Consider the following 27,844-nt stretch of genomic DNA (forward strand, 5'->3'; position numbering starts at 1 on the left):
GGAGAGCCATTGCTAGGCGACAGTTTATTTATGAGTCAAAAATGAAAATCAGGAGGCATGGTTTCCTTGATTCACGTGGTTCCGGGGTCCCACCGTTGTGTCCGTTCAAACAGGTCTCAGGGGCTTTGGAAACTTGCAGCACCTGTTTATCCAAGATGGCAGCGGACTCTGTGTGTGTGCAGACCTGTTGGACAACTCTCCTCTCCTCATGCCACTCTTTGCGCTTCCAAAATGCTGTTGCCTTGTTGTAGTTGTGCAAAGCCTGGAAAACAAGGCAAACCCAAGCATGAGTGTGTGTGGGGGGGTGATTATCACACCTCTGTATGCCTAGAGCAGATTAATCGGGAATTTAGAAAGGGGGGGAGAAAGTTGGTGCTTATATTCTTCAACATTAGCAGAGTAACTGGCCCTATCCACCCCCAGCACGGTACCTCCAGTTACTGTTGCTGGTGTCTCTCTTACGTTTCTTTTTAGATTGTGAGCCCTTTGGGGACAGGGTTCCATCTTATTTATTTGTTTGTTATTTCTCTTTGTAAACCGCCCTGGGCCATTTTTGGAAGGGCGGTATAGAAATCCAATGAATGAATGAATGAATGAATGAATGAAAATAAGTATCTTTTACCACTTTAAATAAAAAAGAGGCACAGCTTCAATGCTTTTGACAGGCATAGATTCAACCGGTGGAGTACTGTAGGAACGTCGGAAGTTGCCTTAACACCAAGTCAGCTCAGTAGTGTCTGCACAGACTGGCAGCAGCCTTCCGGGGATTCAGGCAGGGGTCTTTCCCAGCCCTACCTGGAGATGCTGCCAGGATTGAACTTGGGACCTTCTGCATGCAAAGCAGACGCACTGCCACTGAGCTTCGGGCCCCCATCCCCTGGTTGCTGCAGGGACAGCTTTTCCTGTTGAATTTCCTGCCTGCCATGCAGGTGTTAAAGGGGCAAGAGTGCTAGGAATGAGGGGGAATGTGTTACCTGCACTGTTTCTGCACTGTTCTTCTGAAACTCCCCTGAAATAAGATTTCAGTGGTACCCCACTGTTGAGTTGTATTGGAGGGCTCAGGCTTTGCATGTGGAAGATCTCAGATTTGGTCCCTGATGGTATCTCCTGCTAAAAGTATCTTGGGGAACCGGTTTGGGACGGACTCCTCCTTGCCTGGAACTTTGGAGAGCTGCTGCCAGTCGGAGTGGTAGAGAACCTTGAGCTCAATGGACCTCTAGTCTGACTTGGGGAACTTCATATGTGTAATGGAAGCATCCATAATTCTATAGCAGAGCACTAGCTTTGCATGCGGATGGTCCCAGGTTCAGTCCTTGGCATCTGCAGTTTGAAAGGGTTTCTCAGGTGGGAGAGGGAAGGGGAAGGAATTAGAAAGCTGCTGCCAGTCAGAGTCTGGCCAATGGCTGGACTCAGTATACGGGGTCTTCATATGGTCATATTTCTCATTAAAGACTGGCATAATGAAAACTGTGATGAATATTTGCAACAACAAAAAAGTCTCGGCTCCAAACCTGGGTTCCTGTGTGTGTGTGGAGGAGGGGGGCGGTTGGGCAGGTCTGTTTGAAGGTAGGATAAGCAGGAGTGCAGATTCCCCCTCAGCATTTGAGGAATCCCCTCCCCTTTTACTCAGCCGTCCCCCCCCCACCTAATAACCCGTACCTTCAATCTTCAAATGCATTTTTCACCACCCCAAAAATTTAAGGGAGGAGGTGATCCTCAAGCTTTCCCTCTGTCTCTCTGGATGGGGTGGGGGTGTTCAGTGCACCCCCCATCTTCTCTACTCCGAGTCATGCCCCCCCCATACCACACAGCCATGCAAAGGCCAGCTGTTGATGAGACGCTCTTGCATAGTAAAGGGACCATCCTGGTTTGCATTTGAATGGGAGACTACATGTGAGATATTCCCCCTCAGGGGATGAGGCCCCTCTGGGAAGAGCATCTGCCTGCTTGCATGCAGAAAGTCCCAAGTTCCCCTCCCTGGGATCTCCAGCTCAGTGGTAGAGCCCCTGTTCTACATGCAGACGGTCCCAGGTTCAATCCTTGGCAGCCTCTCCAGGTATTGCTGGGAGAGACGCCTGCCTGCCTGCAGCCTCGGAGAAGCCGCTGCCAGTCAGTGTAGGCCAGGGTTTCTTAACCTTGGGCCCCCAGATGTTGTTGGACTACAACTCCCATCATCCCCCCTAGACATGCCTTTGTGGCTGAGGATGATGGGAGTTGTAGTCCAACTAACAACATCTGGGGGCCCAAGGTTAAGAAACCCTGGTGTAGACCATACTGAGCTGGATGGACCCATGGTCTGACTCAGTTCCTATGTCCCTCAGTTCATCCTTCATTTTTAGAGGAGGAAAAACAGCCAAGGGTGCTTTGTGTGTTTCTTCTTTCCTTCTCTTCATCCAAAGCTGTTGGGCGTCGTGACTGTCAACATGCGGCTCACCCTCGTGTGGATCCCAGCGCTTCTTATGGGGATCTCCTGCTCAGGTAAGAAGGGAAATGGAGGGTGCTTTTAACATGCTTAACAGCCAGAGGCCTTCCTACAGTCAACCAGGTCAATGTTAAGTCAACCAAGATCACTTGAGCCTCCCAATCCATATAGATGGATGCAATCATTTGGGGATTCTGTGACAAGAAGTTGTAACGGGAGGAGAGCTATTCTTATGGTGGCAAGCATGAATTGTCCCCTCTGCTAAGCAGGGTCCACCCTAGTTTGAATTTGAATGGGAGACTACATATGTCAGCACTGTAAGATATTTCCCTGAGGAGATGGAGCTGCTATGGGAAGAGCACCCGCATGCTTGTACACAGAAGATTCCAAGTTCCCTCCTGGCATCTCCATATAGGGCTGAGAGAGACTCATAGGAACATAGGAAGCTGCCATATACTGAGTCAGACCATTGGTCCATCTAGCTCAGTATTGTCTACCCAGACTGGCAGCACCTTCTCCAAGGTTGCAGGCTGAGTCTCTCTCAGCCCTATCTTGGAGGTGCCAGGGAAGAAACTTGGAACCTAGATGCTCTTCCCAGAGCGGCTCCATCCCCTGTGGGGAATATCTGACAGTACTCACGCTTCTAGTCTCCCATTCATATGCAACCAGGGCAGACCCTGCTTAGCTAAGGGGACAAGGAGAGGAGAGGAGAGCTGGTCTTGTGGTAGCAAGCATGTCCCTAAGTCATGCTTGCTACCACAAGACCAGTTCTCCTCTCCTCCCAGACTCCTGCCTGCAACCTTGGAGAAGCCGCTGCCAGTCTGTGTAGACACCACTGAGTTAGATGGACCAGTGGCCTGACATGGTAGATGGCAGCTGCTTGTGTTCCTATGACCAAAAATAAACTGCAAGCAAAACCACCACCACCACCCTGGTGTTTTCACTAACAAGGGTTTTGCCCTAATGTGAGGCTGTTGCACCAGCCGGTTGTGCAAAGTCTGGAACATGCATGCAGAAAAGTGTTGCGCTGGTGCCACCATGTCTATCCTTGTGCAAGAAGAGCACCATCTCGGGCAAGCCTCATATGTTTTAAAGGGGCCTTTTGTGCAAGAGCGCCGGTTCAGAAATCGCTGGCCATGCAGCTGTGCAGTCATCTTGCTTGAGTGCAACTTGGTTGCGAAAGCTGCAGCAAACGACTCAGTTATGGGTTTCATTTATCACACTGCTCGTTACGCTGGAATTGGGGAGGAGCTTCAGCAACCAAAGCAAGAACAGAATGGAATCCAGAAAGTCCAATTCCTCCCTAAGGACGGAGATCCTCTTTGGCCCCAATTCTGTCTGGCATTTCCCATCTGCCTACATCCTGCTGTTTCCCACGAAGTTTTCTTTTTTTCCTTTTCCTTTTCCTTTTCCTTTTGCTTCAGTGCCATTTTGGAAGTAACTTCAGAAAGTCCAGAGAAGCTTGGTGAAATGGGCAAATCCCTGCCCTTTTCTCCAGGCTGCAAAGGTGAATGAGGGTGGAGAGCTGGTCTGGTGGTAGCAAGCATGCCTTGTCCCCTTAGCTAATCAGGGTCTGCCCTCGTTGCATATGAATGGGAGACTAGACGTGTGAGCCCTGGAAGATATTCCCCTCAGGGGATGGGGCCGCTCTGGGAAGAGCAGAAGGTTCCAAGTTCCCTCCCTGGCAGCATCTCCAAGATCGGGCTGAGAGAGATTCCTGCCTGCAACCTTGGAGAAGCCGCTGCCAGTCTGTGTGTAGACAATACTGAGCTAAATAGACCAATGGTCTGACTCAGTATATGGCAGCTTCCTATGTTCCTATGATTCCTGCCATTTTCACTCATGCTTTCTGCGTGTGTGTGTATACACACATGCACACACACTCCAATGCTGATGCATTTGCACACAGTGAAACAGTCAAGGATTTCTTTTCTGTTCTACAACATGTTAAGATCCATGGTACATTTTAGATCATCAGACTGATTTTACATTATCAGCTTCTTCAGGTTTCTCTGAACTCACTGAAGAGTTTGTGGCAGAGGAACCTTTTTAAAGTGGTGATTCTCTTTATTGAGCTGGGGGAGAGCAACTGGCCCTATCCAGCCCCATTACAACATCCCTCCAGTGGCTGTTGCTGGTGTGATGTTTATTTTTAGATTGTGACCCTTTGGAGGACAGGGAGATATTTTATTCATTTATGTATTTCTATGTAAACCACTTTGTGAACCTTTCTTGAAAAGCAGTAATAAATATTTATTATAACATATATAAATATTAAAGTAAATAAATATTTGTGTTGTAGTAGGGGGAACAACTTCTTCCCCAATGAAACCTCAGTTCCTTAAAACACGCACAAACACATATATAAAATAAAAATTTAGAGATCAAGAAAAGAAAATAGAAGGGAGATAGCTAGATAGATAGATAAAAAAATAGGTAAAAGTGCATAAAAATTATATAATCACAAATCACACAAAGAAGAAAAGAAAGAAATTCAAAAGGGAGAATAAAGCGTATTGACTCAAGATTTTAGCACTGTGATCTGTGGCATCAGATTTGGCACTGATTTAAAAGTATTGCTTTTAAAACAATACTTTTTTAAAAATGAAGAGGGGTTTACTTCTAAAAGTTGCTGACCCCACTTTGTAAATTTCTTACATGTACAGATGCCAAAAGGTACCCAACACGTGATCAGAGCATTTCCATTCTAGTGCCTTTTGAGAATGCAAAGTGCCTCCTGTGTGTCATTGTGCCATAGCCCCTACACGCACCCTGTAAGGCAAGAGAACATTATTAGGCCCATACTGCAGATGGAGAAGACTGAGGTTGAAAGAGAAAGGGTTGCTTAAAGCCACTTTTCTTTTCTCTTTTTTTTTTTTGGTGTGGTACGTGACAGAAGTGAGATTCGAACCGAAGAAGTTCTGACGCATAACTCAGTCTCTTAACCACTATGCCGCACCAGCTGTCATGATTCAGTGAACATGGTCATGCTTTAGGAAAAAAACAGGCTTGTCTTATTCATTTATTCCCTGCTAAATAGGCAAAGAAGCACCTTTTCAAGTGGGGGCTCTCTTCTATTACCTGGGCAACAGCAACTGTCATAAGAGCACAAGAACAGCCCTGCTGGATCAGACCCAAGACCCGTCTAGTCCAGCGTCCCGTTTCACACAGTGGCCCACCAGATGCCTCTGAGAGGCCCCCAGGCAAGGAGCAAGGGCTTGCCCCCTGCAATGGGTACTTAGCGGCATCTTGACTCTGAGGCTACTAAGTTCATCACAGCATCTCTCCAGGGGGCTGTTTCTGGTGTATCCCTTGTGCCTTTTGTTAGACTGCAAGCCCTTTAGGACACAGGCATATCTTCAGGCCTTCTTGTGTTTTGAGAAATGCCCGAACTGGGCTGATGATGTCATACATCGAATTTAAGAGCTGGGAGGGACCTTAGAGGTCCTCTAGTCCAACCCCCCAGCTCAGTGCAGGAATTTGCTGCAGCATCCTGGACAGGTGGCCCTCCAGCCTCTGTCTGAAAGCCTCCAGTGAAGGAGAGCTACTTCATGAGGCAGCCCATTCCACTGTCAAACAGCCCTTACAGTCAGGGAATTCATCCAAATGCCTAGCCTGAATCTGCTTCCTTGTCATTTCAACCCCACAATTCCTTGTCATTTCAACCCACCAAGAGTCTGCAGCCTCGTTTTATGGTGGCCTTTCTCAAACCCCTCATCCTGGAACAGGCCTGAAATCATCACATAGGCTCCTCCTGCTTTCAGTGGTGGGTTAACGGAGAGGCAGGGTAGGCATTCGCCTACGGCGGCAAAATTTGAGGAGCAGAAAATTTTGCCCCTCCTAAAACTTTGCCACCCCTCTCTGTGAGCAGCGGCGGGTGTAGCAGCAAGAGTGGAGTGGGCGAGAAGAAAGTCCTCCCTTCTACGTTATATTTTTTTAAAAGGCAAACCATTTTTTGTTTAAGGTAAAAGGGTGGCAAAAAGCTTAATCCGCTCCTGCCTGCTTTACTCCTGCTTCCACCCCCCTCCTTCCATTATGTCGCTCTCCAGATTGCAAGCGCCTCGGGGCAGAGACCTGTCCTCTCGCCTGCTGTGGTCAATTCCTGCCTATGGGTGGGTGGCACCTTATCGAGAAAAGCCATTTGCTAGGGGGGTGACTTCTTTCTTCCGGGAACGGAGTGAAAGATGCACCCCTGCCTCGAGCTCCCCCTTTGGCAAGGGACCTGACCACTGTGCCCACATGGTTCCCCAACCGCCACAGCCGCTGTGCATAACAGGGAGACATCTCGAGATGTCTGATTCTGGCACGTTGGGCGAGGAAGGTGAAAATTGCTCCCAGCTGGAAGCAGATGGTTTGCGCAGCAGGAGAGGCGCAGCCTGCCGAGGTCCAAGGCAAGAGACAGGACACACAACCCAGGCTGCAAGCCGGTTAGCCTTGGGTCACCTCCCTTCCCCCCCCACACACACACTAACCCCGCCCCCCCCCCCCACTCTGCACCTTTTGTTGACAGTTGGAGCTGTTTGTCTTCCGCAGCCCTGGTAAGCCGATCTGCTTCGCCTTACTCACAGGGTGTGCGCATCTGGGATGCCGCCTCCGTTCCCCAGCACGGTCCCTTTCCACCCGTTCCGTGTCTCTCTCGTCTTGTTTATCCCCCCAGCCAGCCGCCAGAAGCCGTGTTCGGCGTTGTTCTGTAACACATATCTATATATAAGTGGAGGGAACATTGCGTCCGTTGTCATCAACTACTGGCACGGAGCCAACTCTCTCTCTCTCTCCGGCTCTTCTGGGAGCTGGGCTTCGTCAACGCGCCCCCCCGCCAACTCCCAGAAGGGGTTTCATGTCACTTGGAGGGGGGGGGGAAGGAGGAAACGGATTGGTGGCACATCTCCGGAAGCACCGCTGGCACAGCCCAGAACATCAGCTGAAGCCGTGCAAGAACCAGAACCATAGGCTGTCATTCCAAAACCATAGGCTGTTGCACACTCGCCGTGTGCTGCTATAGCCATGATCGAGTGCCCGTCTGACCGGTGCACCTCTGCATGATGAAGACACCGCTTCCCAGCTTTCTCCTAGTAGCCACCAGCTCCCGTCACCCGCTGGCTTTTATGGGCTATTAACTGGCAAACGGCACAACAATTGATAAGAGTGAAAAGTTCCATCTGTCACCTGTCACTGTGACCAAGGGTGGTGTGGTGGGGGACCCAGTGGAAGGCTTTGCGGAGGAAGGAGTATGCTGAGATACTCCTGAGCTGCCTGGAATCCCATTAAGAACATGAGGACAGCCTTGCTGGATCAGGCCCAAGGAGGCCCATCTAGTCCAGCATCCTGTTTCACACAGTGGCCCACCAGATGCCTCTGAGAAGCCCACAGGCTATATGCATGCCCCGTCTCCTGCTGTTGCTCCCCTGCAACTGGTATTGGGAGGCCTCGTGCCTCTGAGGCTGGAGGTTGTCCATAGCCACCAGACTAGTAATCCTCCATGAATCTGTCTAAGCCCCTTTTAAAGCCATCCAAGCTGGTGGCCACCACATCCCATGGCAAAGAATTCCACAGATTAATTATGCACTGTGTGAGAAAAAGTACTTCCGCTTGTCGGTCCTAAATTTCCCAGCCTTCAGTTTCATGGGGTGACCCCTGGTTCTAGTGTTGTGAAAGAGGGAGAGAAATTTCTCTCTGTCCACCCTCTCCACTCCATGCATAATTTCATAGACCTCGATCATGTCTCCCCATTGTTACTTCTTTTCCAAACTAAAAAGCCCCAGATTCTGTGGCCTAGCCTCATAAGGAAGGTGCTCCAGGCCCCTGATCAACTTGGTTGCCCTCTTCTGCACCTTCCCCAGGTCTACAATGTCCTCCTTAAGATACGGTAACCAAAGCTGTACACAGTACTCCAGATGTAGCCGCACCATAGATTTGTGTAAGGGCATTATTTTATTTTATTTTTATTTTATTTTTATTTTATTTTATTGATTGATTTCTATACCACCCTGTGGGCGGTTTACACAGAGAAATAGTAAATAAATAAGACGGATCCCTGTCCCCAAAGGGCTCACAATCTAAAAAGAAACACAAGATAGACCCCAGCAACAGCCACTGGAGGGGTGCTGTGCTGGGGGTGGATCGGGCCAGTTACTCTCCCGCTGCTCAATAAAGAGAATCACCACACTAAAAGGTGCCTCTTTGCCAAGTTAGCAGGGATTAGCAGGGATTGTAACATTAGCATTTTTATTTTCAATCCCCCTCTTAATGATTCCTAGCATGGAATTAGCTTTTTCCAGAGCTGCCGACACTTTCAACGAGCTGTGCACCACGACCCCAAGATCTCTCTCCTGGTCAGTCACCAACAGCTCAGATCCCATCAGCGTCTATGTGACATTGTAGTTGTAGATCCACAACGGCTGGCCCCTGATTCTAGACCCCTGATCTAGATAGGATGGGCTTCTTACCCTTCCCAATGTCCTGGAAGAGCCCTGATCCTGTACTCCCTGATGCTGTACTCTTGGCTGTACTCCAAGTCAGGATCATAGGAACATAGGAAGCTGCCATATACTGAGTCAGACCATTGGACCCTCTAGCTCAGTATTGTCTTCACAGACTGGCAGCAGCTTCTCCAAGGTTGCAAGCAGGAGTCTCTCTCAGCCCTGTCTTGGAGATGCTGCCAGGGAGGGGACTTGGAACCTGTAGATGCTCTTCCCAGAGCAGCTCCATCCCCTGAGGGGAATATCTTGCAGTGCTCACACTTCTAGTCTCTCATTCATATCCAACCAGGGCAGACCCTGCTTAGCTAAGGGGACAAGTCATGCTTGCGACCGCAAGACCATCCCTTGTCCTGAGGCGGACTCTGGAATGGGATGCCTCATGCTTCCAGGCAAACGTTGTACTCTCAGAACTGAGCGTCGGATTGCTACCATCTTCTTTATTCTGGGGGTTCAGAGTGGGGACTGGATGGGTCCCAGTGCAGAAATTGGGTCCCCCAGTTCTGGAAGTGCCCTGGGATATCAGGGGTTCCTGCAAGAGTCTGCCTGATCCTTCCTGAGGTCCTCCTGCGAGAAGATGATCCCCTCAGATTCCCACTGCAGCGGCTGGCAGCCAAGATGAGTGTCAACTTGATTCCCACATCCGCAACTTCATAAGCTGTCCCCACCACTGAAGCTTAACTTTTTATTTATTTATTTATTTATTTATTTATTTATTTATTTATTTATTTATTTGACATCTTTTTACAGCGCCCAAAACTTACGTCTCTGGGCGGTTTACAACAAAATAAAAACAGAAAAAGAAAAACATTAGTTAAAACAAAAACAAAAAGGTTAAAACATTACGATTTAAAAACAAATTAAAATAATATTTTAAAACAGCATTAAAACAATATTAATTAAAAGCCTAAAAGACTTTTAAAAAGTTGTCAGAGATGGGGAGGCTCTTATTTCACTAGGGAGCTCATTCCAAAGCCTTGGGGCAGCAGCGGAGAAGTCCCGTCCCTGAGTGGCCACCAGACGAACCGGTGGCAACTGCAGACGGACCTCTCCAGAAGATCTCAATGGGTGGTGGGGTTCATGACGAAGAAGACGTTCTCTTAAATAACCAGGGCCTGAGCCATTTAGGGCTTTATAGGTTATAACCAGCACCTTGTATTTTACATAAGAACATAAGAACAGCCCTGCTGGATCAGGCCCAAGAAGGCCCACATCTAGTCCAGCATCCTGTTTCACACAGTGGCCCACCAGATGCCGCTGGAAGCCACAGGCAGGAGTTGAGGGCGTGCCCGGAAACATATCGGCAGCATTTTGCCCGGAAACGTATCGGCAGCCAGTGTAGCTCCTTCAATACGGGAGTAATATGGTCTCTCCCAGATGACCCAGAGACCAACCTGGCTGCCGCATTCTACCGTGTTTCTCGAGAAGTCAGAGCATCCTCTGGCTCTATTCTACCCCGCTCGCAGCAACCCAAGCTGTCAATGCAGCCTCTGCGTTGGCCTTGGATTGTCTGCCATCCCCTTGCGGCTCTCCAATGGGCTCGATCTTGTCACGGAGTTGTTTGGCAACACAAAGGACACGTTTCCCGTGCTCCAGAATTAATCCACCATCTCCAGCCTGTTGTGTGATCTTCTCCCTAAGGTGGCTACGGCTGGAGGCTGACTTGAATATCCAAATTTCACCCTCCACTTCAGGGCCCCCAGGAGCATCATGTGATACTCTGACTCTGTTCCCCCCACCCCAGGAAGCAACTGTTAATCCTCCCATCTGTCTCCTTCCCTGGGAACAGGAGAGGCTCAGAGGGAGCCGTTCAGTGGCACAAAACTTCCTTCCACTCGCCACCCCTCTTCAATGTATGATTAATCACTTCTGTCCGTGCTTCTTCAAAACACAGCAGTGTGCTTCGCGGCAATGATCAAATTAATCTTGGCAGCAGCTCCTACCTGGCCGGTGGGTAAACTTCAGCTCCAATTCACCATTTGTTAAAAAAAAGAAAAGTGGGGGGCGGGCGGGCGGTGGAGTGGGCCACCCCAAGAGGCTCTGTGTGCCACTCCATTAATGGATCAGTTGAACTCCAGTCTATATTGTGCCCCTTCTGGGGCCCAGAAGGCTCCGACATAGGAACATAGGCAGCTGCCATATACTGAGTCAGAGCATTGGTCTATCTAGCTCAGTATTGTCTTCACAGACTGGCAGCGGCTTCTCCAAGGTTGCAGACAGGAGTCTCTCTCAGCCCTCTCTTGGAGAAGCCAGGGAGGGAACTTGGAACCTTCTGCTCTTCCCAGAGCAGCTTCATCCCCTGAGGGGAATATCTTGCAGTGCTCACACTTCTAGTCTCCCATTCATCTGCAACCAGGGCAGACCCTGCTTAGCTATGGGGACAAGTCATGCTTGCTACCACGAGACCAGCTCTCCTCTCTGAGTGGCTGTGACGGTACGGAATGGTCACATCATAAATGTTCTAGTTTGCCACTGATTTCCCTGCATTTTACAGCAGACTCTTTGGGAGTTGGGACGACAGCCACTGTAATTTCCCATAACAGGAATGACAGAGGGTGTTGACATAGCATGTCTGGGGATATCGGGGGGGGGGGGGGCAGGGCTGCCACCAGTTGCTGAGAGGAGACCACTAGTAAAGTCCCCCACCCGCTTTTGCTCCCACCTAACCCCATTTTGCACCCAAATGCTGTAATTTCAAATTCACCACCAGCATATTGGGCTCCCTGATTTCCTCACTCCCAAATGCTTATGCCTCCCCAGCAAAAGAGGTGCCACGCTTTTAATTTGAAACAGGGGTTCCCAAACTCTGGCCCTCCAGATGTTGCTGAACTGCAACTCCCAGCATCCACAGCCACAGTAGCTGGGGATGATGGGAGTTGTAGTTCAGCAACATCTGGAGGAACCTTGGTTGGGAACCCCTGATTTAAAACATACAGGCCCCATTCAAGGTCTGAATGGGGTGTAGTGGTTAGATTGTAGGACCGGGTGCAAGGTGAAGCACTGTGAAGGGACAAACATGTAATAAGTTAACAGACCGAATCTGCGGGAACAAGAGCAGAATCTGACAACCGGGGTGTGAGATGGAGTTTCACGGAGACGGACATTCTTGATGGACTTATGAAGTCTGTTTGATTCTGGCAATAGAATGTTAGCAGCTTCATCTGTGAGGGAAGTGAAAAGTCAGTTTGGCTGGGGAGGGAATTACATAGGATCCAGGGAAAGGGGCTGTGTGCTATGCAGTGGAAGGGTGTGTGTGTGTGTGTGTGTGTGTGTGTGTGTGTGTGTGTGTGTGTGAGAGAGAGAGAGAGAGAGAGAGAGAGAGAGAGAGAGAGAGAGAGAGAGAGAGAGACGGGGGCAGAGGTTTTATGGGAGGCAGATTGCTGTGAAAAGGGCCAGCTTGGACAGAAGACGAAAGGCTGGAGACAAATGGTAAAATATAGGGGATGGAAATAGAGTTAAGAATATTCACAGAGCTCTGCTGAAGCTCTACAAAAAGCCCCTGAGCAAGGTAGGGGGGCAACAGCTCTCAAATTGACAGCTTCTGGAAACTGAGGCTCCATTTATCATTGAGCTTAAAAGATAAGAGCCTCCTACTTCAAACCCTGGTGGCCAGAGGGTTGTGTCCCAGAAGCCAGTTAGCAGGCCCCAAATGCAACAGTCCTCCTCTCTGCTTTGCCTGGTAGACTGCCCCTGTCCACAGAGGTTCCACTGAACTGCCATTGCATGTAGACTGGTCTTCTATGAATTTGTTTCTAAAAGCTTGTTTTTGAAACTTGCCTTTTTGAAGCTACACCAAGAAGCCTGAAGATTGAGTACTGCATCAGCTATTGGGCAAAGAACATCACTTGCTTCTGGGATCCCGGGCTAGAGACGTACCCCTGGACGACCTACACCCTCCACATTACAGAGTAAGTGTTTTGCCTGCCTCTTGTATATAAATTAGACAATGGAAGCAGGTTGCTGAGCAAAGGTCTTGTGGTAAAGCCACTTCTGCCAAAGAACATCGGAACTACCTGGCTCGATTCGACCAAAGTTCCGCCAGCTTCAGCATCCTGATTCCAACAACAGACAGCCAGATGTTTCTGGAAGCTCACAAGCAGTGAACTTCTTCCCCTGTTCTTTGTTGCCAGCATTTAAGGTTAAACTGTTCCTGGACATGGAGGCTCCATTTAGCTGTCCCAGTTAATAGCTGTTGTAGAGCCAAAAGTGCTTGAGAAACCTAAGAGCCCTGATCTATCGAACCAAATGCCTGTTCTCGCCTAGCATCCTGTTTCCAGCAGTGGACAGCTAAATGTCTCTTGAGAAGCTCCTGGGCAGGACATGAAGGCAACTTCTGTTGATTCTCCGACCCCTATTACTTTTAACTTTTTGCTTGTTATAGTCTGCTTTTCAGTCAGAACTGGCGCCAAATTTAGGTCGACAAAAAGGCCCGATTCAGAAGTTGTGGCTTGTCTTTGGAGGTGCTCAGGTGCCAATGTTAGGACCTTTACAGGATCAGATCCAAGCTTCACCAAATCCAAAATCCTGCTTCTCACACTGGCTTCAAAACAGGAAGAAAACATCCCTCTCTTGCTTTAACCCCCTCCCAAAAACTAGCATTCAGAGTTATACTGCCTCTGAAGATGGAGGTTCCATTCTGTAAATAAGAAGAGAGGTTCTTAACCTCTCGGCTGACTCGGAACCAAGGTCCATTGAATCAGCATTCTGCTTCCATAGTGGCTAGCCAGATGCCTCTGGGAAGCCCACAGGCAGGGCAGGAAGGGAAAGGCCCTTCCCCTGTCCCTAGCATTTAGTAAATGAGGGTACACTGCCCCTGTGAGTGGAGGTTCCATGGCTAATAGCCGCTGATAACCCTCTATAAGAAGAGCCCTGATGGATCCAATCCAAAGGTCTATCTAACTCAGCATCCTGCTTCCCACATGGGCTGGTCAGAAGCCCACAAGCTGAGCAGCAAGGAAACGGCCCTCCCTTGCTGTGTGTTCAGAGTTATACTGCCTCTAGAAGCTAAAGTGTGCTGTCGAGTCAGTGTCGACTCCTGGCAACCACAGAGCCCTGTGGTTGTCTTTGGTAGAATGCAGGAGGGGTTGACCATTGCCATATCCCGTGTGGTATGAGATTATGCCTTTCAGCACCTTCCTATATCGCTGCTGCCCAATATAGGTGTTTCCCATTTTCTGGGAAACATACCAGCGGGGATTTGAACTGGCAACCTCTTGCTCCCTAGGCAAGTTACTTCCCTGCTGCGCCATTAGGTGGCTACCCTGTGTCTCTAGAGTAAAGTTGTACCCTCGAATCGGGGTCGTCTCTTGGCTACCACAGAACCCTGTGGTTGTCTTTGGTAGCATACAGGAGGGGTTTCCCATTGCCATCTCCCGTGCAGTATGAGATGATGCCTTTCAGCATCTTCCTATATCACTGCTGCCCGATAAAGGTATTTCCCATTGTCTGGGGAACATACCAGCAGGGATTCGAACCGGCAACCTCTGGCTTGCTAGTCAAGTCATTTCCCCGCTGTGCCTTATCCTGCCTCTAGTCGGTCTCAATTATTAGAGCCAATTCCCATGAATAAGGCTATCCTTTCCGAAGCTATTTTTGCAGAAACCGGCACAGGGCCCCTCCCTAGCATGGCCCTCATCTCAAACGCCTCTCCTCGTGATCTCTTGCCCCGGACCCTGGGACATGTCCGTCCTGAGCAGAGATCCTTCCCGTTTCAGACAAGCAGGGCACTGTCGGAGGGATTTTGGGCAGCCCTGGAGATGCGTCGCCCTCCAGGGACAGCGTTCGTGCGGCATCCCGGTGGAGAATCTCTTTGCCTTCTTCAAAATCAAGCTCACGGCAGGGTGGCAGTTTGGCCAGGCTAGCTCTTCGGAGGAGTGCGTTCATGGAATGAGCATCGGTAAGAGGGCTAACCGTTGCAAAAAGCTTGGGGAAACTGGGGGGGTTCACCAAAATTTATTTTCCATTGTCTTCCAAATAGTCTCCTTTTCCTTTTTATTCTTTGTACAGTAGCTGAATTTTATTGCCTGTCTGTCTGTTTGTTAAATTTCTTGTATACCGCCTCTTTCACAGACTCTAGGCAGTGAACAATAACAATAGCAATAATTAAAAATAATAATAATTAACAAAAATTAAAGGGCAAAAGCTTGACAAAAAAGGTAGGTCTTGAGAAGGGCCTTAAAAGCCACTAAGGAGGGGGCTGAATGAATCTGGGGGTGGCGGCGGGGAGAGAAGGGTGTTCCAAAGAAGAGGGGTGGCCACAGAGAAGGCCCTCCTATGGGTCCAGGCACCACACACTACACCAGGGCCCAGGACACCAAGGAGGGCCAACTGAGAAGACCTCACAGGATGGAATACAACCGGCCGAGGGAGGCAATCCCAGAGATATTTTGTCAGTTTCACCAAGCCCTGGGATCTCTAGGACTGAATACTCAGGACCTCTCCTGATGATCTCAGTGGGCGGTGGGGGTTATAATGAAGAAGGCGTTCTCTTAAATACCCAGGGCCCAAGCCATTTAGGGCTTTATAGGTTATAAACAGCACCTTGTATTTTGCCCAGAAACCTATCAGCCAATGTAGATCTTTCAATACGGGAGTAATATGGTCTCTCGGAGATGACCCAGAGACCAACCTGGCTGCCACATTCTGAACCAGCTGTAGTTTCTGAACTACACACAAGGGCAGCCCCACATAGAGCGCATTGCAGTAATCCAGTCTGGAGGTTACCAGCATATGTACCACTGTTCTGAGGTTGTTTATCTCAAGAAATGGATACAGCTGGCATATTAGCCGATGCTGATAGAAGGCACTTCCGGCCACTGCCTCAACCTGGGACACCAGGGAGAGGCTCGGATCCAGAAGCACCCCCAGACTGCGTACCTATTCCTTCTGGGGAAGTGTGACCCCATCCAGAACAGGCAGATCAAACTCATCTCCTGAGTTTCGACTTCGCACAATGAGTACCTCCATCTTATTTGGATTCAGTCTCCATTTGTTATCCCTCATCCAGCCCATTACTGCCTCCAGGTAGGCATTTAGGGAGGTTAAGCCCCCTCCCGATGATGCTGACATGGAGAAATAGATTTGGGTGTCATCAGCATACTGATAGCACCCTGCACCAAATCTCCTGATGATTTCTCCCAGCGGTTTCATGTAGATGTTAAACAACATTGGAGGCAATACAGAGCCCTGAGGGACACCATACAAAAGTTCAGATTTTGAAGAACAACAGTCTCCAAGGGACACCATCTGGAACCTGTCCGAGAGGTAGGAGCGGAACCACCTCAGAGCAGTGCCTCCCACTCCCAACCCCCTCAGACACTCCATAAGGATACTATGGTTGATAGTATCGAAAGCCACCGAGAGGTCCAAAAGGACCAACAGAGTCACACTTCCTCTGCCAGTTCCCAATAGGAGATCATCCATCAGGCTGACCAAGGCAGTCTCCACCCTATAGCCCTCCCGAAAGCCAGTTTGAAATGGGTCTAGATAATAAGTTTCCTCCAAGACTGTCTGGAGCTGGGAGGCCACCACCCTCACAATTACCTTTCCCAGCCACGGAGGGTTGGAGACAGGCCTGTAGTTGCTCAGCTCTGAGGGATCCAGGGTAGGCTTCTTCAGAAGATGTCTAATAACTGCCTCCTTAAGACGAGGCATCCTACCTTCCTTCAGATACGCATTTATAATCTCTACCAGGCTTTCTACAACAACCCCCCTGCCAGATAGCATAAGCCATGTTGGGCAAGGGTCAAGAAAACAGGTGGTAGGTCATATCATTCCAATCAGCTTGTCTACATCCTCAGGAGTCACAAACTGGAACTTGTCCAACTTAACCACAAAAGAGGACTGAAGTAATTGTGGAGATGGAATCTAATTTGACCCAAATACGACTTTCCCCCCACAAAGAATTCATTAAACACGTCACAGTGGGTAATCGATGGATCCAGATTCTGATTCCAGGGAGGAGGGGCACGTATTAGCCCTCTCACAACTCTGAACAACTCCGCCGGACATGAACTTGCAGATGCAATACAGGCAGAAAAAAATCGCTTATTTGCCACACGTGTTGCCTGAGTATAGATCTTCAAATGAGCTCTATGTTGTAATCTGTTGGATTCGAGTTGAGTCTTTCTCCACTTGCACTCCAGTCATCTGCCTCACTGCTTCAGCCCCCATAGTTATTCCGTATACCAAGGGGCCAATTTTGAAGCAGGTTGGAGAGGATGCTTAGGAGCAATCATGTCTACTGCCCCGGTGAGTTTGCTGTTCCAGTTTTCCATCAGGGCATCAACAGGATCGCCGGCAGAACCAACAATAAATCCCTCCAGGGCTTCTTGAAAGCCTATCGGATCCAATAACCTTCTCGGGCAGACCGTCCTAATAGGTCCCTCACCCCTGCGAAGGTGGGAAATGACTGTCTGTCCAAACTTAACCAGACGGTGGTCTGTCCATGACAATGGGGAAATCACAGGAGTCCCCTCCAGAGAAACACCACCCTGATCAGAGTGAAAAACCAAATCAAGTGTGTGACCAGCAATGTGGGTCGGTTCGAAACCGCTTGGGGTAGGCCCATAGTCGTCATGGCTGCTATGAACTTCTGAGCCGCCCTGGACAAATTGGTCCCAAAATGAGCACTGAAGTCCCCCAGCACCACAAGCCTGGGGGACTCCAACACCAAGCCCAAGACCAAGTTCGTCAGCTCAGTTAGGGCACATATGAGGTGTGTCACAAATTGCTGCACCTGCTGCACAGTGCTAGTTCAGAATGCAAGCGCCGTTCTGAGTGCAGCAGTCTTGCACTAACGTAATGGACATAGGCCATGGATTTTTAAAGTTGGAAAGGACTATAGAGCTCTTCTAGTCTGACCCCCCTGCTCTGTGCAGGAAAGCACCACAGTATTATTATGATGCTATTTACACATAGTCTGCTAGATGATATTGACTGGATTTGGTACTTTAATTATCGAGCCCTTTCCAAGGGTCTAGGATACCTAAAGAAGAATTAAAGATATTGTCGTAGTATTCGTGCTGTCCTGAGTAGTTTGGCCTTCTGTAGTTGAAGTGTTGTAATTCTATCAATGCCCAAGGTGTTGAGATGGTGTTCAAGTTCTCTTGGTAGCTGCACCCAAGGGCATCAACCACTATTGGCACCACTGTTGTTTTCTTTTTCCAGAGCCACTCAATTTCAATCTGAAGGTCCTTGTATTTAATTACATTCTCCGATTTTTGTTTTTTTTTTTGGTCGACTCGTCTATCCCTTGGGATTGCAGTATCAATGATCAGAACCCGATTCTTCTCGATGACTGTCAGATCAGGCGTATTGTGCACTAAATGCCTATCAGTTTGTATTCGAAAACCCCAAAGGATTTTTGCCTCCTCATTTTCTGTGGCCTTCTCAATTGGATGATTCCACCAATTCTTGCTTGCTGGCAATTGGTAATTCTTGCAAAAGTTCCAGTGGATCATTGCAGCAACTTTGTTGTGTCTTTCCTTATAATCAGTCTGCGCGATTTTCTTACAACATACAAGATGCTCAACCGTCTCATCCGCTTCCTTGCATAACCAACACTTATAATAATTATTATAGTTATTTATTTATTTACTTTATCAATATTATTTATTTATTTATCTATTTATCTATCTATTTATTTATTTATTTACACAGACAGGTGTTATTGACTGGTTTGTTTTATCCAGACATCGAGTCCTTCCCAAGGACCTGGGATGGCTGAATTTTATTATCAATGTTGTTGCTGTTATAGATATCATCGCAGAATATAGGCTGTTCCCAGTAAAGTTGCTTTTTGTAATTGGCTGATGGTGATTTCTGTGGCCCCGATGGTGCTGAGGTGCTCTTCAAGGTCTCTTGGAATTGCACCTAGGGCGCCAATTACCACTGGGATTATTTTGGTCTTCTTCTGCCACAGCCTTTCAATTTCAATTTGTAGATCTTTGTATTTGGTGAATTTTTTCTATTTCTTTTTCTTCTATTCTGCTATCACCTGGTACTGCTATGTTGATTATTTTAACTTGTTTTTCTTTCTTCTCGACTACAGTTATATCTGGTGTATTGTGTGGCAGATGTTTGTCTGTTTGTAATCGGAAGTCCCACAATATTTTTGCATCTTCGTTTTCTACAACTTTTTCAATTTGATGGTCCCACCAATTTTTGGCTACAGGTAGCTTGTATTTTTTGCAGATGTTCCAGTGTATCATCCCTGCTACTTTGTCATGCCTTTGTTTGTAGTCAGTCTGTGCGATCTTTTTACAACAGCTGATTAGGTGGTCCATTGTTTCATCTGCTTCTTTACAAAGGTGGCACTTGCTGTTTGTGGTTGATTTTTCTACTTTGGCTCTTATTGCATTTGTTCTTAGTGCCTGTTCTTGTGCAGCCAGTATTAAACCCTCTGTTTCTTTCTTCAAGTTGCCATTCTTAAGCCATTGCCAGGTCTTGGTGATGTCTGATTTTCCACTTATATTGTGCAAATATTGACCATGCAGGGGCTTATTTCTCCATTTTTTCTGCTTGGTTCTTGACTTGTTCTTTCTTGTAGGCCTGCTTTGTTTCATTGGTGTTGAATAGTTTCTCGTTCTTGACCATTTTAAGTACATCTTCTTCACTGTCCTTGATATATTCTTCAAGGCCTCTTTTCTCCTCCTCTACTGTTTGATGGACTTGCAGCATTCCTCTTCCACCTGAGCTGTGAGGGAGGTATAGCCTATTGACATCACTGCGGGGGTGCAGAGCATGATTGATGGTCATAATTTTCCTGGTCTTACGATCCAGCGTCTCTAGCTCTGCCTGGGTCCAGTCTATTATTCCTGCAGTGTATCTGATAACAGGTATAGCCCAGGTGTTTATGGCTTGTATGGTGTTCCCGCCATTGAGTTTGGACTTGAGGATTTTTCTAACTCTCCTGATGTATTCACTTCCCATTTTTCTTTTAATTTCAGTGTGTGCAATGTTATCAGCCTGGAGAATGCCAAGTATTTGTAATGTTCTTTCTCTTCCAGGTTCTTGATCTTGCTTCCTTTGGGCAGTTCTATTCCTTCTGTTTTTCTTATTTTCCCTCTGTTCATTATTAATGCAGCACACTTGTCTAGTCCAAACTCCATTGCTATATCGCTACTGAATATACGGACGGTGTTTAGCAGTGATTCAATTTCTGACTGGGACTTTCCATACAACTTCAGATCATCCATGTACAGCAGATGGTTGATTTTACTTGATATTTTAGATGTTGGTATCCGAGGCCTGTTTTGTTTAGTATTTGTGAAAGTGGGGTCATGGCGATTACAAGCAACAGAGGGGATAATGAGTCCCCTTGGAAAATGCCTCTTCTAATGCTAACCTGTCCAAGTGTCTCGCCATTGATTGTTAACTGTGTACTCCACATGCTCATTGCTTTTTTTTAATAAATATCTGAATGTTTTTGCTGACACCAGTTGTTTCTAAACATTTTAGTATCCATGTGTGAGGCAATGAATCGAAGGCTTTCTTGTAGTCAATCCATGCAACACTTGGATTTATTTTTCTTCTCTTGCAGTTTTCTAAAATCATTTTGTCAATCAGCAGCTGGTCTTTTGTGCCTCTGGTGTTCAGGCAATTTCCTTTCTGTTCAACTGGAAGCTGTTTGTTAGTTCATAAGTGTTGCATCACTTCGTCTGCTATTATTCCAGTTAATAATTTGAACATGGTTGGCAGGCAGGTTATCGGTCTATAATCACTTGGAACTGCACCTTTTGCTGGGTCTTTCGTTATGAGATGATTTTCCCCAGTTGTTAGCTATTGTTCAATATCACCGCCTTTCATAATGTGATTGAACTGCTTTGATAGTTTATGAAGGCTTGTTAGGTGTTTAAGCCAAAATCCATGCAGTTCATCGTCGCCTGGTGCAGTCCAATTTTTAATTTTCTTTGCTCTTTCACTTATTAATTCTGGTGTTATTATTAGATCTTGCATTTGTTGGTTACATTTTTCGATTTATTATTATCAATATTATTATCAATATTATTGTTGTTGTTGTCCTCAATAACATCCATATTGTCAGTAATAATATTAATCTGGTTGTGGTCCGGTTGCAGTTGGTGGCGAGCCAAAAACCGGCCTTTTCTAGGGTTGCCCTGAGGCTCTGGAACACCCTCCCAAATCAAATCAGAATCTCTCCATCTCTGGTTGTTTTTAAATGACTTTTGAAAACACACCTTTTTTATCAGGCTTTTAGTTGATGCTGTTTTAAAGTTTTTAAGTATGATAATTTTAATCTGTTTATATGCTTTTTAGGTTTTGGTGGCTGTGTGTGACTGAATTGTAAACTGCCCTGTGATTGTATAGAGGGCAGTATATAAATACAACACAGACAGACAGACATCGGAATCTGGTGTGTGCCATCTTAAATTCCATGATGGGGGGGAAAGATGAAAGGTACATTACATTAAAAATACATTTCACAGAGAACAGAGTAACCACAGCCAGTGAGTGAGTGTGTGTGTGTGTTTGTGGGTCCACACACAATGGCGGCACCTGGGGTTGCTGCCGTTGGGGAAGTACGCACTCTTCCCATCCCCATCACCAAGCAAGCTTCTGCTTCTAGTCTCGGGCACAATACGTGGAGACTTGGTGTGTCGTGCAAACCCACCAGCCTCGATACGTTCTCCTCTGTTTGTGGCACGGAACCCAACATCTATGACTTAGCTTCGAAGTTCGTAGGACGCACCTAATCTCGGCATATTGTTCCTGAGATAGGAACAGAGGAAACTGCCATATACTGAGTCAGACCCTTGGTCCATCTAGTTCAGGATTGTCTACCCAGACCGGCAGCAGCTTTCCCAAGGTTGCAGGCAGGAATCTCTCTCAGCCCTGTCTTGGAGATGCTGCCAGGGAGGGAACTTGGAACCTAGAGTGGCTCCTTTAAGGGGAATCTCTTCCAGTGCTCACACATCAAGTCTCCCATTCATATGCAACCAGGGCAGACCCTGCTTAGCTAAAGGAACAAGTCATGCTTGCTACCACAAGACCGGCTCTCCTCCCAGATCTGAAGCAGGTGGACTGAACCTGAGGTGCCATGTTATATCTGAACCCGGTCTCTGGGTGCCTGTGTCTGTGTTTCAATTCCTTGAGCCTTAATGCTTCTCCTTCCAGAAATTAATTGCCAGAAACAGGTAGAAGGCTTAGGGTGGTATAAGCTGCCTGCAAGATCTAGAACTTCCCCTGCTCACTGTGAGATATCAAGGGCTTCCCCCCCCCACCGGTGCCTGAAGAAAGTACTAAAATAGTTTGAAGAAATAGTTCTTTTCGGGCTCATACAAAGCCAGGCTAGTTTTCCTCTCTGGGTCCCTTGCAAAACCTGGCCCAGTCTACCCTCGTACACCAACTAGTTACAATGGCAACAAAAACCTGGACTGGATTTCTAAAGACTACACCCACCATTGAAATATGCTTGCTCTATTTTTCTTCCCATTCCACGTCCCAGTGAAACTGAGTCCACCGCAGCTGACAACCATCACTGCAAACAACAGCCACTGCTTCCAGCTTGAGTGGCACCTGCCCGGCAAGGAACTGGTATCCGCCTCCGAGGCCCGATACGAGATCCGATACCATGACTTGGCAGAGATGTCCTGGACGCAGGTGGGTGGCAGTTTCTGGGCCAGGTGGATCCTGGGAGAAGTGAGTCAAAAAGTAGCAGGGATTGTGGCTTTTTAATTATTTCCTTAGTATGTAAATGAGAAAGGGTCTGGAAATTATGGGGAGCAGGTGAAGGAGCTGGTGGAGAAGACTATGGGGAGATATGAGAGCTGTCTTCCCCTGCTAACTGAGCAAAGAGGCACCTTTTTAAAGCGGCAGTTTTCTTTATTTAGCAGGAGGAGAGCAACTGGCCCTATCCATCCCCAGCACAGCATCCTTCTGGTGGCTGTTGCTGGTGTCTCTCTTACGTTTCTTTTTTAGATTGTCAGACCTTTGGGGACAGGGAGCTATTTTATTTATTTATATCTTTGTAAACCACTTTGGGAACTTTTGTTGGAAAGCGGTATATAAATATTCATCATCGTCTTCAGAGATCTGAAGGCCTATTACATCGTGGAAGGACTGGACTTTTTCTCTTTTGCTTCCGAGGCCAAGACTAGAGTGCCAGTAAGTTAAAATGACAAGGCTAGGCAGTAGGAGGAACTAGACATCAGACTAGACCTCTGACTATAAGGGCTGTTGGACAGTGGAACAGCCTGCCTCATGCAGTGGTGGGCTCCCCTTTGCTGGAGGTTTTCAAGCTGGATAGCAGAGATGCTGCAGCAGTTTCCTACACTGAACCCAGGCGTGGACTAGAAGACTTCTAAGTTCCCTTTCAACCCTGCTGGGCAGTCATTGCTCAGGGCTGCAGCAGTAGAATCCTGCGCTAAGCCAGGAGGGGTGGACTAGAGGACCTCCAAGGTCCCTTTCCACTCTGCTCATCAGAATGTTAATTCACAAAGTCCCTCACTTTGCACTAGGCACTGTAGAAAGAAAAAATGATCCCTACCTTGCAATCTAATTCTGAATTGATGTTGTTTATATTGGCTGGCATCTGGACTACGTTACTCAAGAATACTATTCAGGGATTACTTTAAAAGGGCTGCTTATTTCCAACAGGACTACTCAGGAGTAATTTAGTCTGTTGGCCATCAAAAATATTTATATACCAGTTTTCAGCTGGTATATTTTTTTTAAAAAGCTCATAAAGCAGTTTTCATAGCAAAATGGATGATAGAGAGAGAAAAAATTCATTGCATTATGATATTGAATATAGGTGTAACCCCTCTTACTCAGGAAATGGGGGTTTGGGGTTCAAGTCTCTCTCTCTGTTTATATATCTGTATATTTTGAGACTGTGTATTGCCCAGTGGTTGCAAGAAAGAGAACCAAAAAAAACCCCAAACAAACCCCATTTCTTATGCCAAACCCAAGGGTTTATAAACCAGGGGCATAACTATAATAGGGCAAGGGGAGACAGTTGTCTGGGGGCCCACTGCCTTGGGGGACCCCCAGAGGTAAGTCACATGACTGACTCCCCCAGCCACACACACCCGCCCGGGCTTCCTTCAGTTGTATTCATCCTCCGAAACTGACGTAAGTGTTAAGACCTGGAGCTACCAGAACAGCACGTCTTTCTCTAGTACCATTCAATGACTTGCATCGTCCACAATTTACAAAACCTTTAAAAAAATAATTTAGGATGATCTTCTATTGTGGTACATATAAAAATTTACTAGGCTTTTTGTTAACACTATGCAGCCTCATTTAAGATTTCTTTACTTTATGAGCTGAGCTTCAGTGAACAGGGAGTGCATTTAAATTCTTATCTCTGGGCCCATTCCAACCTTGCTACGCCCCTGTTATAAACATTTGTTTTCTTTGTAGACCCGAATTTGGCAAACATGCACAGAGGTAAACTTAAAATACCCAATTACTAATTAATAGAAAAAAATTTCTATCTCAAATCTTGCCTAAAGAAGAACTGCAATATATAAGCGAGTTCATAATAGAATAGATGTTCTCCAAATCTCTCTTTCCTTCTTTGCTCAGGAACTTTCTGCTGGGCTTGAAAACTCTAGAAGTCTCTAAGAACCTTCTGCGCATGCTCCATTAAGAAAGGGGAGGGGGGATCATACACCCTTTAGTTGCCAGTTCACGAAACCTACCAACAGTACTGGTAGTAATGGTGGGGGTTACATGGGCACAATCCAATTCAAGGTTTTTAGGTTCCAGACTCATGTTTAGATGTCTGGGAGTGAACCTGCACCCTCCTCCTGAACTGCCACGTGTTTAGCCTGAGCTGGAACTCAGTTTCACGTCTGATGGAATTTGGGTTGTTGCTCTGTTTAAAAACACCCACCCAGACTCATTTGGACAGGAGCCAACCACACCTGTGTCTTTCCTCCAATCAAGGTGAATTTCACTGCTGATGAGAATGAGGCCACCTTTGCCAACATCTGTGGGGTCGCCCCCTTCACCAACTACTCCGTCTGCCTGCGTGCAAAATACCTCCACAACTCTTCCTTCCAAAGCGGCAGGGAACCCTTCTGGAGCGACTGGAGTCCTGAGGGCTTCGTGAGGACCCAGCCTGCAGGTACGGAAGCTGAGCCAGGGCAGCCTTTCCATGAGGTGAGGGGAGGCGGCCACCTCGGGGGGCAGGTATTTGGGGTGCCAGTGAAGCAACGACAAGCACCTAGCTGGTGGTAGCAAGCATGACGTGTCCCCTTAGCTAAGCAAGGTCTGCCCTGGTTGCATATGAATGGGCGGCTACATGTGTGAGCACTGGAAGATCTTCCCCTGATCGGGATGAAGCCGCTCTGGGAAGAGGATAGGTTGCAAGTTCCCTCCCTGGCATCTTCGAGATAGGGCTGAGAGAGAGATTCCTGCCTCCAACCTTGGAGAGGCCGCTGCCAGCCTGGGTAGACAGGTTCCCTCCCTGGTTCCAAGTTCCCTTCCTGGCAGCATCTCCAAGATGGGGCTGAGAGAGATTCCTGCCTGCAACCTTGGAGAAGCCGCTGCCAGTCTGTGAAGACAATACTGAGCTAGATGGACCAAGGGTGGAAAAGGTGCAGAAGAGGGCAACCAAGATGATCCGGGGCCTAGAGCACCTTCCTTATGAGGCAAGACTACAACACCTGGGGCTTTTTAGTTTAGAAAAAAGACTGCGAGGAGACATGATAGAGGTCTATAAAATCATGCATGGTGTGGAGAAAGTGGATAGAGAGAAATTCTTCTCCCTTTCCCATAACACTAGAACCAGGGGTCATCCCATGAAACTGATTGCCGGGAAATCTAGGACCAATAAACAGAAGTACTTTTTCATACAACGCATAATCCACTTGTGGAATTCTCTGCCACAAGATGTGGTGGCGGCCAACAACCTGGATGGCTTGAAGAGGGGTTTGGGTCACTTCATGGAGGACAGGTCTATCAACGGCTACTAGTCGGAGGGCTATAGTCCATTTCCAGCCTCAAAAGCAGGATGCCTCTGAGTACCAGTTGCAGGGGAGTAACAGCAAGAGAGAGGGCATGCCCTCAACTCCTGCTTGTGGCTTCCAGCGGCATCTGGTGGGCCACTGTGTGAAACAGGATGCTGGACTAGATGGGCTTTGGGCCTGATCCAGCAGGGCTGTTCTTATGTTCTTAAGGGTCTGACTCAGTATATGGCAGCTTCCTATGTTCCTAACCTTGGGTGCACAGACATTTTGAGCTGTCCCGAGCTGAGCCATGATTTAGATGAGAAAAGGGCTTGTTGCCATAGGAGATGTTACATTTCCTCTCATCCTTTTTGTTCTATCGTTTTGGGATTTCAGGCAGTGGGTGCGTCACTCTCTCCTCCGTCATTCTAGTTTAACTCGATTTTGTAAAATTAAATTCTGCAGTTGGAACGTGAGCTGTTCACCATGGATTTGGGTTTAATTTGTGACTTGCCCTCCCTCTGTGTTACCCATGCGCAGTGATGCAACGCTGCCCAGAAGCGATTGTGATGCAATGGTGTATATGATTTGCAGAGAGATTCTTTTGTGTGGTGTGTGATGGATGCCGACTTGCACTTCTGCATAGTGAGGAACCACCACATGGAAACTATCTTGATACAACACAATACATGATCACATCCAGATTGCTTTGGTGTAGTGTTTCATCCTTGCACACAAGTGTCGTTAAAGGGGAAAGGAAGGCATGGGGCCAAAGCTCAGTGGTGGATCTGCTGTTCTGCATGCAGAGGGTCCCAGGTTCAGTCCTTAGCAGCATCTCCAGGTAGGGCTGGGAAAGTCTCCTGCCTGAAACCCTGGAGAGCCACTGCCAGTCAGAGCAGACAGTGCTGAGCTAGATGGACCAAGGGTCTGACACAGTAGGCAGCAGCTTCTTGTGCTCCTATATAAAGTGTCGGAGATTCCTCAGAGGAGGCATCCCTGATTAATGGAGTCCTCAATCCAGAATCAGAGGTCTCTCCCTCCCTGCCCCGATCCTGCCCCTCAGGGAGCACCTAGATCGGAGAACACAGAGGAGGACCATGTGCCAGAGATCCCTGGCCCAGTTTCTGCTGCAGGACCACCCTCCTCCCCACCAGACCCCCATGAACAGTGCTGCCACTGAGCCAGCTCCAGATCCAGCAGCGGTGCCCAGCCGGTAGGGTTGCCATATCCAAGCTTCCCAAATCCGGGTGGCCTAATTTGCATATCATGCAAATTGTGCGGCAGCTAATTTGCATTTTATTTATCTGACAGGTTTGTATACTTTCCCCTCCGTCTCTGCCCTCTCACGTGATCGGATCCAGAGTAAAATCCGGGCAGCACATTTGAAATCCGTGTAAATCCGGGTGGAATTTAGCAGCCAGGTGGAAGAGCCAAAATCTGGGGGCTACCCTAAATTCCGGGGGACATGGCAACTCTACCAGCTGGCCGCCTACAGGCTTGCACAGGAAGGGTTTCCTCAGGAGGTGGAGGGAGTCTCCTCGTGAGGAGGAAACAGGAGCACAGCCAGCACAAAGGACAGCCAGCACAAAGCTGTGTAACACCAAACTTTACCTTTAGCACTAGATAGGAGCCTTTGAGCTCCTTTCTAAGGGCCTCCGTTGCAGCCTCCTGCTCCCACTGCAATTCCCAGCTGCTGCCTCGCTATCTCACAATGGTGCTGCCTGCCTGTGACCAGCATCTACCCGTGGAGCTTGGACAGAATGTAAAGCCCTGGCAAAGGGTGCATGTGCCAGGCTCCATACAAAATTTGGAAATAAGAAATGAAAACAATGATGCATTCCCAGAGCATTTGCTCTGCTTAGGCCACCAGGCCTGGTGATTCAGATGAGGCAGGTGGTTGTCTTTTTTGAAAGCATCTTTTGTGCTAAGCAGGAATAGGAAGAAAAGATACCTTGGATTTAATAACCACTTGGCGGGTCTGTTTGTGTCTCTTCCTGCCTCTTGTGTCTTCCAAAACGACCCCTGCA

The 27,844-nt window shown here is 47.7% G+C and overlaps 1 protein-coding gene and 1 long non-coding RNA gene across 4 annotated transcripts in view; one reads left to right on the forward strand and one right to left on the reverse strand.

Annotated features, from left to right (window-relative positions):
* Window positions 1-27,844, forward strand: part of LOC128341667 (granulocyte colony-stimulating factor receptor-like) — a 43,773-nt gene that overhangs the window by 467 nt on the left and 15,462 nt on the right. For all 3 annotated transcript variants that reach the window (XM_053288081.1, XM_053288079.1, XM_053288078.1), the window contains exons 2-6: window positions 2,400-2,478; window positions 12,686-12,806; window positions 14,613-14,794; window positions 22,367-22,521; window positions 24,814-24,994. In XM_053288081.1, the coding sequence (XP_053144056.1) occupies window positions 2,424-2,478; window positions 12,686-12,806; window positions 14,613-14,794; window positions 22,367-22,521; window positions 24,814-24,994 (694 nt within the window). In that variant the 5' untranslated portion in view covers window positions 2,400-2,423. The remainder of the gene's footprint in view (window positions 1-2,399; window positions 2,479-12,685; window positions 12,807-14,612; window positions 14,795-22,366; window positions 22,522-24,813; window positions 24,995-27,844) is intronic.
* On the reverse strand, window positions 10-7,234 carry LOC128341668 (uncharacterized). The gene is made up of 2 exons (XR_008314505.1): window positions 6,920-7,234; window positions 10-262 (listed from the first exon to the last, which is right to left on the reverse strand). It is a non-coding gene; the product is annotated as an uncharacterized LOC128341668 (long non-coding RNA).

The sequence above is a fragment of the Hemicordylus capensis genome, chromosome 2, assembly GCF_027244095.1.
Source record: "Hemicordylus capensis ecotype Gifberg chromosome 2, rHemCap1.1.pri, whole genome shotgun sequence".
Lineage (NCBI taxonomy): Eukaryota > Metazoa > Chordata > Lepidosauria > Squamata > Cordylidae > Hemicordylus > Hemicordylus capensis.